The sequence below is a fragment of the Chrysemys picta genome, chromosome 1, assembly GCF_011386835.1.
Source record: "Chrysemys picta bellii isolate R12L10 chromosome 1, ASM1138683v2, whole genome shotgun sequence".
NCBI classification, from domain to species: Eukaryota; Metazoa; Chordata; order Testudines; family Emydidae; genus Chrysemys; species Chrysemys picta.
This window is the reverse complement of record NC_088791.1, coordinates 109,840,520-109,857,514: the sequence shown is the minus strand read 5'-3', so window position 1 is coordinate 109,857,514 and position 16,995 is coordinate 109,840,520. Positions and strand designations below refer to the sequence as shown.

The following is a 16,995-nucleotide window of genomic DNA, read 5'->3' as shown; positions in this document are numbered from 1 at the left end:
TAGCAGGGAGCAGTACCTACCCTCAAGCTCCTGTATGGGGAGTACAATAGGGGGTGAGCATACAAGGAGTCTTCCCCCCCACCTTTATGTGTATATGCAAGGGACAGGCACAGCCCGAGCCGATACTGGAACAACCATCTTCCCAACCCATCTTTAAATCACTCCCGAAAACTCATTTCTTACCATTAAGCTTCACTTTTCTCCCACCCTGTCTGCTCCCAGTCTTGCTCCTGATTGTTCAGTGTTTGCCTGGTGTTTGCTTAAATTAGACTGCAAACTCTGGGGTAGGGAATGTGTTTTTAAAGTGCCATGGACATCTGTGTCTCTAAGTGAATAATGAATAATCTACACTGAATGCGGCAGTGGCTTGGCAGTGTCCATCATGAAGGCTTTAGACAGCAGGGGAGCTCTGCCTGCCTCGGCACTGACAGATAAAGAACCGAGCTTCACTGAGAGGAATGGAGTTACTGTGGAAAGTACTGACCTTGCTTTGTTAGCGTGACACAGAATCACCATGGGACATGGCTTATTGAAGGGTTGGAGATTCCTGTAGGAGCTATTGCCCCATTTTACCATGGGGGATGCCATGGCATCTTCTTACAGTGGGAGGCGGGATTCTGTGGCCTCTTCTTATGATGTCAGGTTGGGGGCTGCCATGGCCTAGTTTTGCCAGCAGCCTGTGTCCCTTCCTGCTCTACCATTTTGACAGTGTGTCCCAAAGAATTCAGAAGCTCCTTTGACATAAGAACGGCCATGCTGGGTCAGACCAATGGTCTATCTAGCCCAGTATCCTTTCTCCCAATAGTGGCTAGTGCCAGATACTTCAAGAGGGAATAAACAGAACAGGACAATTATTGAGTGATCCATCCCCTGCTGTCCAGTCCCAGCTTCAGGCGATCAGAGGTTTAGAGACACCCAGAGCATGGGGTTGCGTCCCTGACCATCGTGGCTAATTGCCCTTGAGGGGCCTATCATCCATCAACTTGTCTAGTTCTTTTTTGAACCCAGTTATACTTTTGACTTTCACAACATCTCCAGCTCCTCCTTTGGCGCCACTCTCCTGCCTAACATCCCAGAGCACGCTCACCACCAGCAGGTCATTGAAGAGGAACACTTCCCTCTGATGAGCAGCCTGCTTCTGCATTTTATTCACATCCGTCACCTCGTAAAGGCGGCTGCAGCAGACCAGCCGGCGATGTGGCACAGACAGAACCTGCAAGGCCCAAGAGAGAAGTTAAGTGGGAAATGTTCTCACCATTCTCCCAACCCAAATGATTCAGTGTCACCTCTAGCTACTCAAACCTTCATGCAATGGCACCAGCTCTGCCCACCTGCATCCTACTCCTCATCATCACTTTCCCTGCATGCCACAGCAAGAACTGGCCCACACCCTTCGACTCTGAGGAACCCGAAGGAGTGGTGGGGCAGGCAGTCACTGGGAGCCCTCTTGTTATTGAATCAGATCACCACATGTCTGGCTTACAGGGATCGTGGGTGGCTGCTTACCCTCTTCAGCATCCTGCCATCACCCCAGCTGCGGGTTTGTAACTTTCTGACCCTCTGGAAATTATTTCACACAGTTCAGGTCAACGGTATGTTTTTGCGTTACTCGTTAGTCCCGGCCAAGGAAACCATTGGTGTTCTCTTAACCCTGGCACTCCTCAGGGAGCTCCTGGGAGAGCTGGCTGAGATCACTTTCTATCAGACTTTTCCTATGTCCTCACAAAACCTGAAAGAGAGTCTGAAGCACTGCAGTGTCTCTCCGAGGTGTCAGCAGGCAGAGCCCGTGATAAGACTCTTGGCTAGAGGATGAGTGAAGCAGCTAAGACAAATTCTGGCTAAGGGAGCTCCAAAACCATTAAGAAAGAATGAGATTGCAAGAAAGAGGGGAGTCCAAGAAAAGGGAGCAAATGTTAAAGGACAGAAGGGAGTGGAAGGAGAGAAAGAAGGGACTATGGGAAAGAGTTGAATGGAGAAGGAAGGATGCAACTGCAACAGAAGGCGGGGTAGAGGAGGAGACGAGAGGAGATTACAGGAGCTAGGGAAGTAGAGGTGAGAAGAATAGAGCAGAGGTTAAGAACTCACTGTTTTCATCCCTACGATGGATTTCTCCACCTTGGTGACATAGGTTACATGATCCTCATTGGATTTGAGCTCTTTCTGTTGGATCCTCTCATAGATCCCCACTACCAGCTCCCGGGGAATGTCAGCGCCGTCGTCCACCCCTGAAAAGCACAGAGAATGTAGAGCAGGCGAGGCAGAGAGCAAGGAAAGAGCCGACAGTCCTCAGCATGCACCGATTGCCTCCTTTACACAGTGTGTCTAGGCAGTGTGGGGGAGATGGGGAGGAAGCAATAATCTCTCGGTATAATATACTGCCTTCTCTGCTGATATAATGATATAATCAGGAGAATGCAAAGGATTTCATTATTCCACCTCTTTGCATGCTGGCTTCTTTCCACGTGTTCCCTGCCATTTTATAGTCACACTTTCATATTTATAGATCTTGGGCCACTCAGCAATAAAACCTGCATTGATTTCATATAACCAGCGACTTTAGAGATGGAAGAGACCTATTAGGAGATCCAGCCCATTCCCCTGCCAATGCAGGATCATGGCTCAATTGTACCTTTACTAGTTGCTTGGTCTGGTCTAGTTGTAAGTGTCCCCAGTAGCGGGGCTTCAACCACTTCCCTTCAAGATTAAGAGATGATGTATTTGTGGATCATGGTTAGATGACAACTAAAGTGAGACTCAAGATAAGAGAAGGCAGGTGTGGCTAGTAAGGAGGAGACGGCTGAGGATAGACAGTTAGAGGGAATAGCATGCAAGTAAGGAAGGGGAGATTTAGGCTATCCGGACATCTTGTCCAAATATTTGAAGTACCAAGATGGGAAAAGAGGTGTTCCGGGAGATCGAAAAGGATGTAACTAGGATGAAATCAAGCAAAGGAAAATTTCAATATCAGAGAAAACTTCTGAACTGTGATATCTATTAAACTATGTAAATATCTCTCAAGAAAAGTGGTGGAAACCCCACCCTTTGAGTCTTTTAAAAGTGGGCTGGACATATTGCTAGAGAATATACTGTAGAGGACAATTCTGCACTGATCCACTGGGTGATGGACTAGCTAGGACCTAACAGGTCTTTTCCAACTCAAGCTTCTGCCACTCGGATTCACAGAGAGCAGCAGCCCCGGTTACAGAAGCCTCAGTTTGTCTTTGACTTCAGCCCTAGCACACAGAATTTGGAGCAGCAGAAGTTATGCCTACCTGGGGCAGCACCCTCACCTCTCAGGTTCCGGATGAAGTCCTCCAGCATCATCTTCCTGTCGGGTTTGATGTTGGGGCTGTACATGTCCGTGTTGAGGAGGATGATCGCGAAGGCCAGGATGAAAATGGTGTCCGGGTTATGGAACTGCTGGACCACGTCCGGGTTACACATACAGTACCGCTGGCTGTAGTGGGAGGGATGCCCAGACATACTATGGAGACCCCAGAGTGGAAATCAAAGGCCAGTCTACCCCAGATGTGCACTTGGCAGGGCCCAGACTGCTCCCCCTCAACTGGACCTCAGTACGAAGGAGCAAATCACTCCTTTACAACCACACTTGCCTTCATCTCACACAAACTGGGAGTATCTGGCTGTTCTCCCAAGGCACAACTTACGCACCAAGGGCAAATTGTCCTACCTAAGCATCAGCTCTACTGCCCCACAGGGAGCTCAGGATGCAACTGTGTCCCAGAGGGACTCCACAGGCTGGTGTACCCTGCTTCCCTAAGCGTGGCTGGTGCAGGGGTGGGGGTGAAGCCAGGGCCCACCTACTACTTCTCTGTTTCGGGGCACAGTACCCACAGGTATGTGCTGAAAGAGAAGCCCCAGTGCCATTATGGCTACTCCTTGTGTGTGGGTCACACATGCAGGGGTGGGGAGGTTCCTTGTGTGCTCTCCCCGCTGCACAGCCCATGTAAGGGACCATCTCACTCTGGCCCCAGGATGCTGTGCAGTCCTAGAAACCTGTAACTGCCTCAGTCCTCCAAGAGATTTCCCACTCTGCACCATGAATACCACTGAGTTCCTGTGAGACAGACATCTCTGTGCCTGCAGGACAGATGGGATTTACCCATTAGCCTGCCTCAGGAATTACCCTTCCTTCAAAGGGAGGTTTAGCTCTGTCACTCCCTCTCCTTTGTCCTACAGCTGCAGAAGTGTTAACCACCCACTTCACCTTGAATGGTCTCTTGCATCACAGGCTAACTCCTTAGGCTAAACAATCTGTTCCACCTTGTATTTAGCTGTGACACGCTGCATACCTTTCCCAAGACCCGAAGAAGTGCTCTGTGTAGCTCAATAGCTTGTCTCTCTCACCAACAGAAGCTGGTCCAATAGAAGATATTACCTCACCCACCTTGTCTCGCTAGTATCCTGGGACCAGCACGGCTACAACAACACTGCAAACAACACTCTCGCTCCAGTCACTCTTTTACTCTGCCTGTTTCCTGCCACCCGCATGTCCCAGCTCTTATTTTCCTCCGTGTAAACAGTCGGTGTCTCACAGCCAGCAGGGCTGTGCGGGCGCACTGCAGCGACGGCTCTCCTACCTGAAGGCCTCAATTAGCCGTTCCACCTTCTGAGCCTCTCCCTGCACACGGATGTGGGCCTGGAATTTCCGCAAAGCTTCATCCAGCTCCATGCCCGAGAAGTCCATCTCGTCCACCACACAGCTAAGGGGAAAGGAACACAAACTCCTTGAGCACCAAGCCCACGATAACACTCTCTCTGAAGGGACATAGCGTGGGCTCATGAAGCAACCTACCAAGGCAGACAGTGACGCCAGCAGAGTTTCCTACGGATTCTGCAGCATGTGAGTAATTCCTATGAACAGCCATGTATTTATTTCTTCATCTATTTCCTGTCATCTGTCCATTGCTCACACACTGACCCATGCAGTGACCCAATACATTCACTCACTGCCACTCCTCCTCCTACTCACCCCCTATAATCCATCCACAACCTGTCCATTCATCCATCCCTCTCTTATACACCAGCAATTCAGCCCGTTGTCTCTGCATGCACATCTATCAACATTCATTCATACATCCATCCCCCTTAACATCCGTACTTCCTCACACCTCCTCACTCAGGCCCTGAGCGGGAGAAGTTTTCCTCTGGATAATCATTAGCAGGTTCATGGTAGCAGCCACTTTTGCAGATGTAACATTTAAAAATAAAAAGCTCTTCCAGTGCATTGTTTCCCTGCACTGAGCCCAGTGCTTATTTGTAATGAAAGAGGTGCTGGGGCTCAAGCAATTTTTTTACTTTCATAACTCACGCGGCAAGCCCAGAGGTGCCGGGGCTATCAACTGCCAAGCCCAGAGGTGCCGGGGCTCAGCCCTTGCACAAATTAAGCACTGACCGAGCCCCAATGATAACTCTTATTGCCAGAGTCTAAGACACTGTGGAAAGAAACACCCCTCTATACCTACTTCCTTTCTACTTTGGCTCCAAATTGGTGAAAGCTGAGCTCCCCTTCAAGCAAGTGAGACCAACTTCACCTCCCCCTCCCCCTGCCCCTTGCAACTCTGCCATGTTGGGGTTAAAGTCGGCACATCATAATTTGTACGTCTCCTGCTCCCTACTGGCTATTCCTTCATACCCCTTCTCCACACGCTTTGCGAAAGGCTGCTTTACACACTTCATTCAGTCTTGCGTCTGATGAAGTGGGCATTCACCCACGAAAGCTTATGCTCCAATACTTCTGTTAGTCTTAGCTACATCTACACTACGGGGGGGGGGTCGATTTAAGATACGCAAATTCAGCTACGTGAATAGCGTAGCTGAATTCGACGTATCGCAGCCGACTTACCCCGCTGTAGGGACGGCGGCAAAATCGACCTCTGCGGCTTCCCGTCGATGGCGCTTACTCCCACCTCTGCTGGTGGAGTAAGAGCGTCGATTCGGGGATTGATTGTCGCGTCCCGACGGGATGCGATAAATCGATCCTCGAGAGGTCGATTTCTACCCACCAATTCAGATTCAGACTAACACGGCTACCCCTCTGTTACTTCAGCATGTGACACTTCCTCTCCTTTCTTGCACTCACTTCTTGTTTTGAAGGTTTTCTTCACAGATGTAACAGCTGCAGACTTGCTTTTTTCTCCATAAAATCAAAGCTAAGACCCTGGAGGGCAGCTGAGAGGCCTGTCTGTGCCACCCCCGTATAGTCCTTTGTCCCCCGCCCAGAGGAGCATGCCCCACACTTTGGGAAATGTGGAGCTAGTAGAAATGGCAAAGGGGTGACGAAATCTGGTTTAGCCAGTTCCGCTGGGCTTGACACTCCATTTGTTTGGCAGATTTCCTTAGGTTCCAGCAGCATTTTAAAGGTTCGCAACGGTCTTTATAAGGTACAAACTGTAGCATTTAGGTGCTTGTTCACTGACACTCAACTCTATAGTACTTCTCATGGGACTCCAGCAAGGAGAGTCATTTCTTTCCAAAAGAGGCAGGGATTGGGGAAGCTGAGCTTGGACTGCCTTGGCCAGTGGGTCAGTAGCCACCAGCTCTGCAAGAGTGACAGAATCTCCTCAGCCTCCAGGGCCTTGGTGCAAAGGCAGCTCAGCCTCCAACTCGATGAAACTGCCCCTCCCCAGAGCTGGCTGCACTAACAGAAGTAAGACGGGGGTGAGGTTTTATGAGAGTGGGTTCCTGCAGCCATGTCAAGGATCACACAGCTCTTCCATGTGCTATAACTTAAGAAGGCCTGCTCATTTTTCCATACAAGCACCACTGTGCCTCAGAGATGGTTTGGTATTTTGATTCAAGGCACCCCCAACAACCTGGGATGTAAGAGAGCTCAAAACGCAGGCAGCTGGCATCCGCTGGGGGTCAGAGTGCGGATGCCGAGCATTCCCTGGGGATGGGCTCCAGTGGGATAATTTTTCACTGTTATTACATTTCTAGCTGCTTCTCCTTGGGCCTCATGCCCACAGGTAGGATGCCCAGAGGCACGTCGCCCGCTGATAGCGAAACGTATGTAGCGGCATCATACCAGTGATGATTGTGCCGCGAGGCATTTAGCAGAGGACTAATCGTGGCAAAGGAGACTCGTGGTGAACGAGTTCTGAGAAGGCAAGAAGCAGCTGTACCGTGTGGGGCTCGTATCAGCTCAGCCAAGCACAATGACCTATTTTCAAGCTTTTCCGCTCAGGTGACAATGCTGCGGGAGCCGGGGCTGCAACTAAAAGCGTCTGTAATGAACTCACAGCCCAGGCTCAGGGAGGGAGCTGAGGAGAGGCAGCCAGGTGGAAACTCTTAAAACCACAAGACTCAAAGATATTAATAAATAACATTCCTCTCCCCCAAAAAAGAAATAGAACTTCAGGGCAAACTGGAAGAGAAGAGCTCAACTCACATGAGGCCGGCTGCACTGCGCATGCCAGCGGCTCCACGCGGGAACACGGCAGTGCACGCACGGCTCTTCTTGCACAAGGGAGGCTGTGCCATGCATGCTAGCCCTCCCAGGGCTCAAATGGCTGCAGTGTGCATGCCAACTCACTTGGTAGGGAGACACTACTTCATACACACCAGCCCTCCTGGTTTGAGAAGTGCATGGCACAGTCTGCCAGCTTTTCTACCTCACAGCCCATTTTCCACATGAGAAGCTGCACTGTGTATACAGTCCTTTTTGCACAGAACAGACTCCCCAGTGCAGACCGTTCTCCTCACACAAGAGGGGCTGCAAATACATGCCTGGCTCTGCTTACTTGAGGGGTGCTCTGTCAGGCCTATAGACCTTGTGACATGAGAGTGTCTGTGCTGCGTACAAGGTTCTTGCACAATCTTCCTATCCTGGGCGCCCTAGCAGGAGCAGAAGCTGGGCTGTGCACAAGTACTTGTCACATGCAATCTGCATTGTGTACATGTCTCCTCCCTCTCCCAAAAGTGTACTGCACACCTGGCTCTCCTTGCACTAGGGAGGCAGTGGCATGCACAGCTCCCTCCTGCATAACTCAGATTTTACTGGGGATATTGCACACAGTTGGCAGCACTTGGCAAACGTCTCTCCCCATCCCCCCATTATCAATCTGTTGATGAACTAAATCCATGGTCTCACCTCTGGTGCAGAAGCTTTTGCACAGCCCCTGCTCAAATCCTCTTGTAATGCAAATCTCCTGGGGCCCCTCAACAGGGGACGCTAACTCCTTGGTGAGTGCGGTTGTTTTGGGGGTAGCCAGGAAGCCTCCTGTGCCAATCCAAGGACAGTTTAATGGGTGAAATAGCAAACTGGCTTCCTTCACTGAGAGCTGCCTCCTCGTGCTTCTGGCTGTGAATTTCCATCTCCCAAGAGGAGCTCCTCTCTGCCTCGCTGCCCATTAGAGAAAGGGAAGGCAACATGTGTCTGACAGTGAGGAGAGCAGCACGCCCGCAAGGAGAATGCGTCAGAACAAACCTAGCGCTCGCATTCTTACGGTGACCTGCCCCTATTCACTGCAACGTCTCCTACGTTCCTCCTTTGGAGACAAATGAATCAGGACAGCCGCTCTGACCTTCCCAGGATCCTGTGACCCAGAGCGTGAGCAATCCAGCCCCAGCGGCACTGCCAGCTTCATTCATGGCACAGGTCAGAAGAACTGACTCATGAATGAACCAGGAACGTATGAAATTCCTGAGACAAAAACAGGGGGGATGGAAGAAAGAGGGCATGAAAGAATGAATGAAGCCAAGCAAAAAGACAGCATGAAAGGATGAATGTTAGCAAAGGGAAAGAGTGCGAGCATGAAAGAATGAATAAAAGAATGAGAACAAAAGCAAGCATCAAACTAAGAAAGCACAGAAGAAAGAATGGCTGGAGAAAGAGATGAAGGCAAGAATGAGAACATTGCTCAATACTATGAATGCTGACGTTTTTTACTGGGTCCCTTCCCACACAGCTATGTGATCTGTCTGATAGAGTGTGTGGAATATGTAATATGCAGACATCTTAAAAACCACTTTGAAATCAGATCAGTGGTCTAGTGGCCACACAGGCTGGGGCTGTAGCTTTAGACCAGGGGTAGGTAACCTATGGCACGCGTGCCGAAGGTGGCACGCTAGCTGATTTTCAGTGGCACTCACACTGCCCGGATCCTAGCCACCGGTCCAGGGGGCTCTGTGTTTTAATTTAATTTTAAATGAAGCTTCTTAAACATTTTAAAACCCTTATTTATTTACATACAACAATAGTTTAGTTATATATTATAGACTTATAGAAAGAGACCTTGTAACACCATTAAAATGTATTACTGGCACACGAAACCTTAAATTAGAGTGAATAAATGAAGACTCGGCACACCACTTCTGAAAGGTTGCCGACCCCTGCTTTAGACCATCATACTCTGGGCTGGCTCTGTGCAGTCCATGAGGGTGGCAGAGAATGGGTCACATCTGGCTGTCTACTAAGTCTGCTTGGCTGACTGCAGGAACAGTGGGAATAGGATCTAGTGGGAGATGTACTGGCGCTCTTCAGTCAGAGGGTGGGTTCTTGGACTGGAAGGTCTTATTGGGTGAACAGGGAATGAAGGAATCGGATGGGATTTTCAAAAGTGCACAAGATGCTGGTAAACTCCCCTGTATAGGCAAGCCCTTAGGAGCGCAGTCCTATTGACTTTCAAAGGAACTTGTGCTCTTCTGTCATTAGGCACTTTTGAAAATACAACCCATAATGTGTTCAAATACCACAGAGTGCCTAGCTAGCATGCTGATGATTGTAGATTTCATTGGGTGAGATTAAATTAGATGAGAGAGAGAGAGGGAGGGATAGGGGAAAGGAGAGTATTATTCAAGGGTTGTAGGGGCTTGGAAGTCCTGATCTGCGGGTAATGGGAATAATTTACCAAACTAGCCAAATCTTGTGCTAGTTAAAGATCTTTACATCCCTGGATATTTAACACGCATTGTGATCTACACAGAACATTCCTCTTGTCTGCATCCACATACACTCACTAAGCATGAATTTAAAAGGTCACATTTTTAAAGGACAGTGCAAAAATATTTGTGCAATTATTACCTCTGTTAAATGACAAAAGAAACAGATGGCAGGTCACTTGCCCATCTGACTGAGCGGAGATCTTTAATAGCCCAAACTGTCCTTGGAAACCAACAGGAGTCTCCTGAGTAAAGATACCAATGCTGAGCCAGTAGTTTGTGACCTGGGCCATGCAGCTCAGCATTTGAGTGCACGAGGGAGGCTGGAGACTTTCACAGCTGTTTTAAAGGCTGTCCTATTATTTATTAATTTGGTTTGGTTAATTTAACCTGGCTGTGATAGGAAGAATGCTTACAGCTCACATTTCCAACACGAGTGTTTTGTTGCTTTTCATATTAAACTACAGCTAAATTAACACAGTAAATCTCATAAATAATTGAAATGACTTTGCAACAACAGAGGGCAGGATTCTCAGACTCACGTGTGTAATTTGTACCCCCGTGCTCTCAGTCGTGCTCACTGCATGGGTCTATCGCCCACCCAGATATACTCAGTCAGGGGGACCCAGTGCTGCCACCCAAGCACTTGTGATAATGTGGCTACTTGTGCAGCTGAGAGAAGGAGGGAGGGCACTAGTGCTGCTGGCAGCACTGTACATCGCAGAAAGAGCATATCTGGGCAGGCTGTAGACATTAAACACACCAATCAATGCACATAGGCTGATACAATAACATACGAGGACACTACTCTGCTGATGGGACCGGAGACACTGGTGCTCTGGTGTTGTGTTAATACACGAAGTGTGGATAGGGCATGGGACTAAGACATCGGAGATGGGGTCTGCCATAGATTCAGTGGGCCAATTCTTTGCTAATTCATGCCAATGTAATTATTAACTTGAAAGGAAATGCTTCCGATTTACACTGGTGAAAGGGCAATCAGGCCAACTGAGTGATCTTGGACAAGTGTGACGGGTTCCACTTGCCCCGAACTGGCCAAGAAGAGGCTAAACACACACTCTGGGCAGAGGAAGCCCCGCCCCCTCACCCCTGCTGGACATACTCCAACTGGAGCACTAGTATAAAAGGGAGCAACTCAGTTCAGTCAGGGCTGACCACTGAGGCGGGAGGATGCACTTTGCAGGCTCCAGCCTGGGAGTTGCTGAAGTCCCAGACTGCGGAAGCCAGAGGTGCCGAGACCCAAATGGATACATAGGTACCTAAGGATTCCTCAAAGAGGTTAGAACTGCACAGGCCGAGAAACCCAGAGACCCCGGAGACGCCTGGACCATGGTATCAGGGACAGGGTAGGAAGTAGCCCAGGGGGACTAGTTGCTGGAGGGGACATCAACGTATTGCGGTTGGATCCCCGCTGACTCAGTGGTGAGAACATTTGCCACTGTCAGGGCACTGGGCTGGAACCAGGTAGAGCAGGAAGGGCTCAGGTTACCCTACCTCAGCCACCACTCACCCTTGGGTGGCGGCCCACTCCCCTGACCAGCCACTAGGCCACACAGCCCTGTGGAGGAGGGCAGCCATTGGGCCAGATCACCCTGAGGGAGAGGGAAGCCTCAGTGACTCTGGCCACTAGGTCACATGGCCCTGTGAAGAAGGGCAATCGTAGAGACTTTGGCCATTAGGTCTTACTGCCCTGAGGATAAGGGTAGCTGGGTGGACTTAACTGTGGGGCCACAATGCCCTTACCCCACCCCCAAAGGGGAACAGGATGCATTTGCCCCATGATAGCAAGTCACAGAATTTCTCTGTCCATCTGTAAAATGGACCCAATGATTCTCCTTCACCTTTGTTAAATGCTTTGAGACCTATGGCTGAAAAGTTCTTTGGAGGTGCCATGCGTGATGAGGATGGTGCTCAGGTTAACACATTAACACACCAGGACACACATGCACTCACAGCTCTACTGACATGCGCAGTAATAATGACATGGCATCTACATCGTATTTACACGGGGATGCATGGCACAGGCTCTGTTGTAGGAACCTTTCTCACTGAATCCTAGCACATCATTTGTTTACCCGCAAGACAGATAAGAACATTGTCAGTGGGGGCTGATGCACAATCTAGGGCTAGCAGGAATTATCCACCTACTGCTATCGCAACAACCCCTCTCTCTGCACTGAAGAAGGGCTTGGATTTAAAGAGGCTCTGTCTGGAGATGCAGCCCACACATTGCCTGATGGGGAAAAAGGCAATTACTTTTAATTGTGGCGCTCGGCATGAAATGATTTGAGAGACCATGTGTCTCAATTATGGCTGGATCAATACACACGCAGCATATGAGACAGAAAGGCAGGATACATGGCCAGGCACCTGTGGCAATAAAATAACCCTGATATATAGCATGGCAGTGATGGGCCTTGAAATTTGGACCCAAGTTTGGCTCCTGATTTGACATCTCTTCCTTCCCCACAGTTTTGGGGGGAAGGTGGGGGGGGATTTGGGTTTCCAGTTCGGCTCTGTTCATCACAGGGCCTAATTGTGGAATTTGAGTGTCAACATTCAGGAGAATGGGGGAGGGGGCACATTCCAGGTTCAGGCCCGTCTCTGATTTATAACAAGATATTTAGTACAAACCTTCCATCCCTATGGAAAGAAAGATCTAACAGAGAGCTATGATACGTGCTGACGGATATATGGCTAAGGGCCCATGCTGAGCTCCTCTGGAGAGTCAGCGCTGAGTAATCTTGTCTCCCACTGACTTCAGGGACGACCTCACAGGATCAGGCCCTGAGAGAGCAGAAAGGCAGAAGTTGCTTTTGTACTCCTGGAGGTGGCTGGTGCTGAGGAGCAGGGCTGAGCAGACACACTGGCACAAACCCTTCCTGCTCTCACTGCCTTGATTTTCAGGAGAGTTTGGTGTGATAGTGCACTCTATATGATTTTATGAAAATATGTTAATGAGTTTAAATATAATGTAACTGGAATATGTTTCATGCAAAAGGTCTCTTGTAAGGTATCACTACAAAGCTTATAATCTACTGAGTGTGATCATCCTATTTGTATAAATGTACCACTTTTGTATCTGAAACTAGAAATATCAAATATAACTCTGAGGGCCTATTGTAATTATGCAAAGTATGGGCCATTAATGGTGGTTTGAAATCTTGATGACTCCCATTAACCAGAACCATTGTCTGCAGATGGCTCTGTTTTACTTGTAAGTTTCCCTGTATACATGTGTGCTGGTGTGTGCTGGCAAGTGGGTAATGAAGTCTTACAGTGATATGTGAACTGGAATCCAACTTTAACCTGGTGCTTTTCCATTGAGAAGGAGCGAGTGGGAACCCAGAGAGGGACAAAGGGTTCCCACCTTATGCAAAAGATATATAAATGGGTGGAACAGAACAAATGGGGCAGCCATCATGAGGAATCTCCTAGCTACCACCTGAGCTGGAACAAGGGCTGTACCAGGGGAAAGGACTGTGCCCAGACTAGGAAGGCATCCAGTCTGTAAAAGAGACTTATTAAAACATCTCTCAGGGTGAGATTTTATCTGTACTCAGTTGTATTACTGTATTAGGCTTAGATTTGCGTGTTTTATTTTATTTCACTTGGTAATTCACTTTGTTCTGTCTGTTACTACTTGGAACCACTTGGATCCTACTTTCTGTATTTAATAAAATCACTTTTTACTTATTAATTAACCCAGAGTATGTATTAATACCTGGGCGGGGAGCAAACAGCTGTGCATATCTCTCTATCAGTGTTATAGAGGGCGAACAATTTATGAGTTTACCCCATATAAGCTTTATACAGGGTAAAACGGATTTATTTGGGGTTTGGACCCCATTGGGAGTTGGACATCTGAGTGTTAAAGACAGGAACACTTCTGTAAGTTGCTTTCAGTTAAGCCTAAAGCTTTTAGGGGACGTGGTTCAGTCCCTGGGTCTGGGTTTGCAGCAGGCTAGCGGGTCTGGCTCAAACCAGGCAGTGCACTGAAGTCCTAAGCTGCCAGGGCAGGAAAGCAGGGCAGAAGTACTCTTGGCACATCAGGTGGCTGTTCCCAAGGGGGTTCTGTGATCCAACCCATCACATTTGGCTCTGACTCTGTCCCTGGCAGTGTTGTTTGTCATGGTCCAAGAGCGGTGCTGAGCCAGCACGCAAGCAGTGGGTGTTTCATTTCTTCTACTGGTGAAGAGTCCCCTACAGGGGGCCCTCCCCTGCATGAGTGACCTGAAGGGGACTAGATCCTTCAGGACTGGGCAGTAAAGGAAGCCCAGGGAGGGAGACAGCCTGAGACCCACAGAGAAGCCAGTATTGGAGGAAAACCTGCCCTCTCAGACAGGGGCCAGAAGACCAGCTAAGACTCCTCCTGTCTCCATTCACCATCCCAAAGTCAGGAGGCAGCAGGTGAGTGATGGTCCTGCAGACCATGGTGGGGAGGAGGCCAGGACTGGCTGGAGGCAGGTGCTGGGAAGCACGTATGGGCCTCAAAAAGCCACTAGCAGTCTCCAGCCTGAAGTGCGGGGCTGATGGAAGGGGCTCTGACTTGCAGGACCAGGAGAGAACCAGGGTCAGCAAAGCCTAGTGGAATGACCCGCCAAGGGTAGCAACTGAACAGGAACAGAAGGGAGCCTGAGATAGGCCGAGCAGGCTGGGGAACCCAACACAAATGGCGCTGGAGGCAGCTGTGTGGCGCGAGACCCTCAGCTCATGGAAGCGGATGAAATGGCACTGTTGGCCAGCCCTCGGGGATTGCAAAGGTAATAACAATCCGTTACTTGCGTGTCTTCTAGCCAAAGCTCTCCGAGCACTTCACACACACCCACAGCTTTGGCCCCCATATTTATTATCCCCATTTTACAGATAGATGCAGGTCAGTGACAGAGCTGGGAATGGAACCAACTCTCCCGACTCCCCAACCTGTCCCATAACCACAAGGCAGTGCGTCTCCTCCCCTTGTTACCCCGATCACCTTCCACAGTGTGCCACGGGGTCTTTAACACCCGAGGAAGCGGTGGGGCCTGGTCTCCCTCTTGCTCACCCCAGTTTTACACGCCTATAAATCCAGTGACTCTGGTGGTTCTGGCTGCTGATTCACACCAGTGTGCTCTCTCAGTCAGGCAGGGACTGTTACGTTAATCCTAGCTGGCTGAAGGAGCTCTGGGGAAAGAGATGCTGAAAGGCCAGAACAGCGGCTGCAGCAGCACCAAAGAACGCAGAGCTGTAGCAGCCCCTCATGATGCAGAAAAGTGTGTGTAGGGGGACAGGACAAGGAGAAGGTGGAGCACGCTCACCGGGAGGGGTGCAGCTGGGGGTGGGATGTGGGGAAGGGGAGGGGCAGGCATGCTCACTCAGAGTGGGGGGGACAGTGCAGGGGGCACATTCCCTCAGAGTGGAGGGGCAGGGGCACTCTCAGAAGGGGCAGGGGAGATGGAGTGGGGAGCACCCGCACTTGCAAAGGGAGTTAGGAAGGGGGCAGGGCACACTCACTCAGAAGAGGAGGGCAGTTTGGGGGAGAGGGGAGGGGTCTCCGCACTTACTCCAGGACGTCCCTGTTGAACTGTTTCTTGCTGTTGCCCAGGAACTCCCCGATCATCTGGCGGCTGAGGCCCTTGCGCTGGAGCAGGAAATGTGCCACCCCAATGGGCGTGTCCGGGATGAAGCCCCGAGAGATCAGGAACTGGATCCCTTTGTCTGGATTTCTGGAAGAGAAGGACAGGGACGGTGAGCCGGACACTCCCTTCGGGGCACCATTGCCTCTGGAAGGAGTCCCCTTGGGGAGCCCTCTCCCACATTGCTCCCATTAATGTGCATGCTAGTGACTGGCCTAGGGGATCCATCCAGCCTGCAGGGGGGCAGCCTCACCTGACCCCTGCCATGTCACAGGTTAAGGGGGTAAAAATGGTTCTGATTACAAGGACAGAAGCATCCATGGTCCCTGTCCAGGTGGTGTGTCACTCCGTGGGGCAGCCTTGACCACTCAGACTGGGGCCTCTACAGGGACTGCGAGTGCACTGAGAACCTAGTGATGAGGACACAGCCTAAACAGGCCATAGCCTTCCCCGCAGCCCCCACCCCAGAGCAGCTCTGTGTGTTGTGTCAGTATGTTTGTCCCTCTCTGTCTGCTTATGGAGCTCTCTGAGAGTTGCATGTGTGTGACTCTGCAAGTGCGTGTGGTTCTGCAAGTGTCTGCGCCTGAGTGTGTGTTGTTTGTGTGCACCTCTGCATGTGTCTTCATGTGCATGAGCATCTCTGAGATCATGTGTGTTTCTGTGCACAAATATACACGATGTGTGTGTCACCCATGTGTGTTTATGTGTGTGCCTCTGGATGTAGGTATTTCTATGTGGCCCTGTGTGTGTGTGAGTATGTATGTGTGAGTGTGCGTGTCTGTGTATGGCACACAGGGGCGTACTGAAGGTTTGCATTAATCTCTTTTGTCCCTATTCCCCTGCCCCTCCGGCAGGCTGTCACTTATGATGCGCTCTAGCAGACAGCACTCTGGCTGTCAGTCAGATGCACAGGGGAATCGGCGAACGCTGAGATGATTTCCAAATTCCTCATGGTTCTCCAATCCAGGGTGGTTGGTGCTTCCTCGTGAAGGAGGCAGGAATGTCCCATTTCTGTCATTAGCCCTGGCGCTGGGGAATTTTGCAAAGGCTTAATGAATGAATTTGCACAAGCAGCTTCTTGGGGGAAACAGCACAGTACACAGTAGCACGTGAGTGCTTGATTCCTCTGTGACCTCCACTGCTCAGATCTACTGGGTGATTAGGGACTATGCAAACAACTCATCCGTACCCAGGATGGAACAGCGTGCCAGAAAGTGCATCGTCCCCTGTAGGAGAGCCCCATGGGGCAGACAAGAGTGCATGTACCAGAAATATACCCAATACCATGGAATTACATGAACAGAATAAACTGAAAATTGATGAAGTGATAATCCTAGTGGAAAAAGCGAACTCAGCCCATTCAGTATGCACGTGGGAGTTTGGTCAAATACCCCAGTGAAAAACCCAGGCTCACATAGCCCATTAAGCGCTACTTAACACATCATGTACATCGGGC

At 50.0% G+C, this 16,995-nt stretch overlaps 1 protein-coding gene across 5 annotated transcripts in view; it reads right to left on the bottom strand.

Moving 5' to 3' along the window:
• The window catches only part of IQSEC3 (IQ motif and Sec7 domain ArfGEF 3), a 126,124-nt gene that overhangs the window by 13,398 nt on the left and 95,731 nt on the right, over window positions 1-16,995 (bottom strand). For all 5 annotated transcript variants that reach the window (XM_005308726.5, XM_005308725.5, XM_005308727.5 and 2 more), the window contains 5 exons: window positions 15,468-15,629; window positions 4,602-4,724; window positions 3,291-3,457; window positions 2,086-2,225; window positions 1,088-1,213 (listed from right to left, as the gene is read on the bottom strand). In XM_005308726.5, coding sequence (XP_005308783.3) covers window positions 1,088-1,213; window positions 2,086-2,225; window positions 3,291-3,457; window positions 4,602-4,724; window positions 15,468-15,629 — 718 coding nt within the window. The remainder of the gene's footprint in view (window positions 1-1,087; window positions 1,214-2,085; window positions 2,226-3,290; window positions 3,458-4,601; window positions 4,725-15,467; window positions 15,630-16,995) is intronic.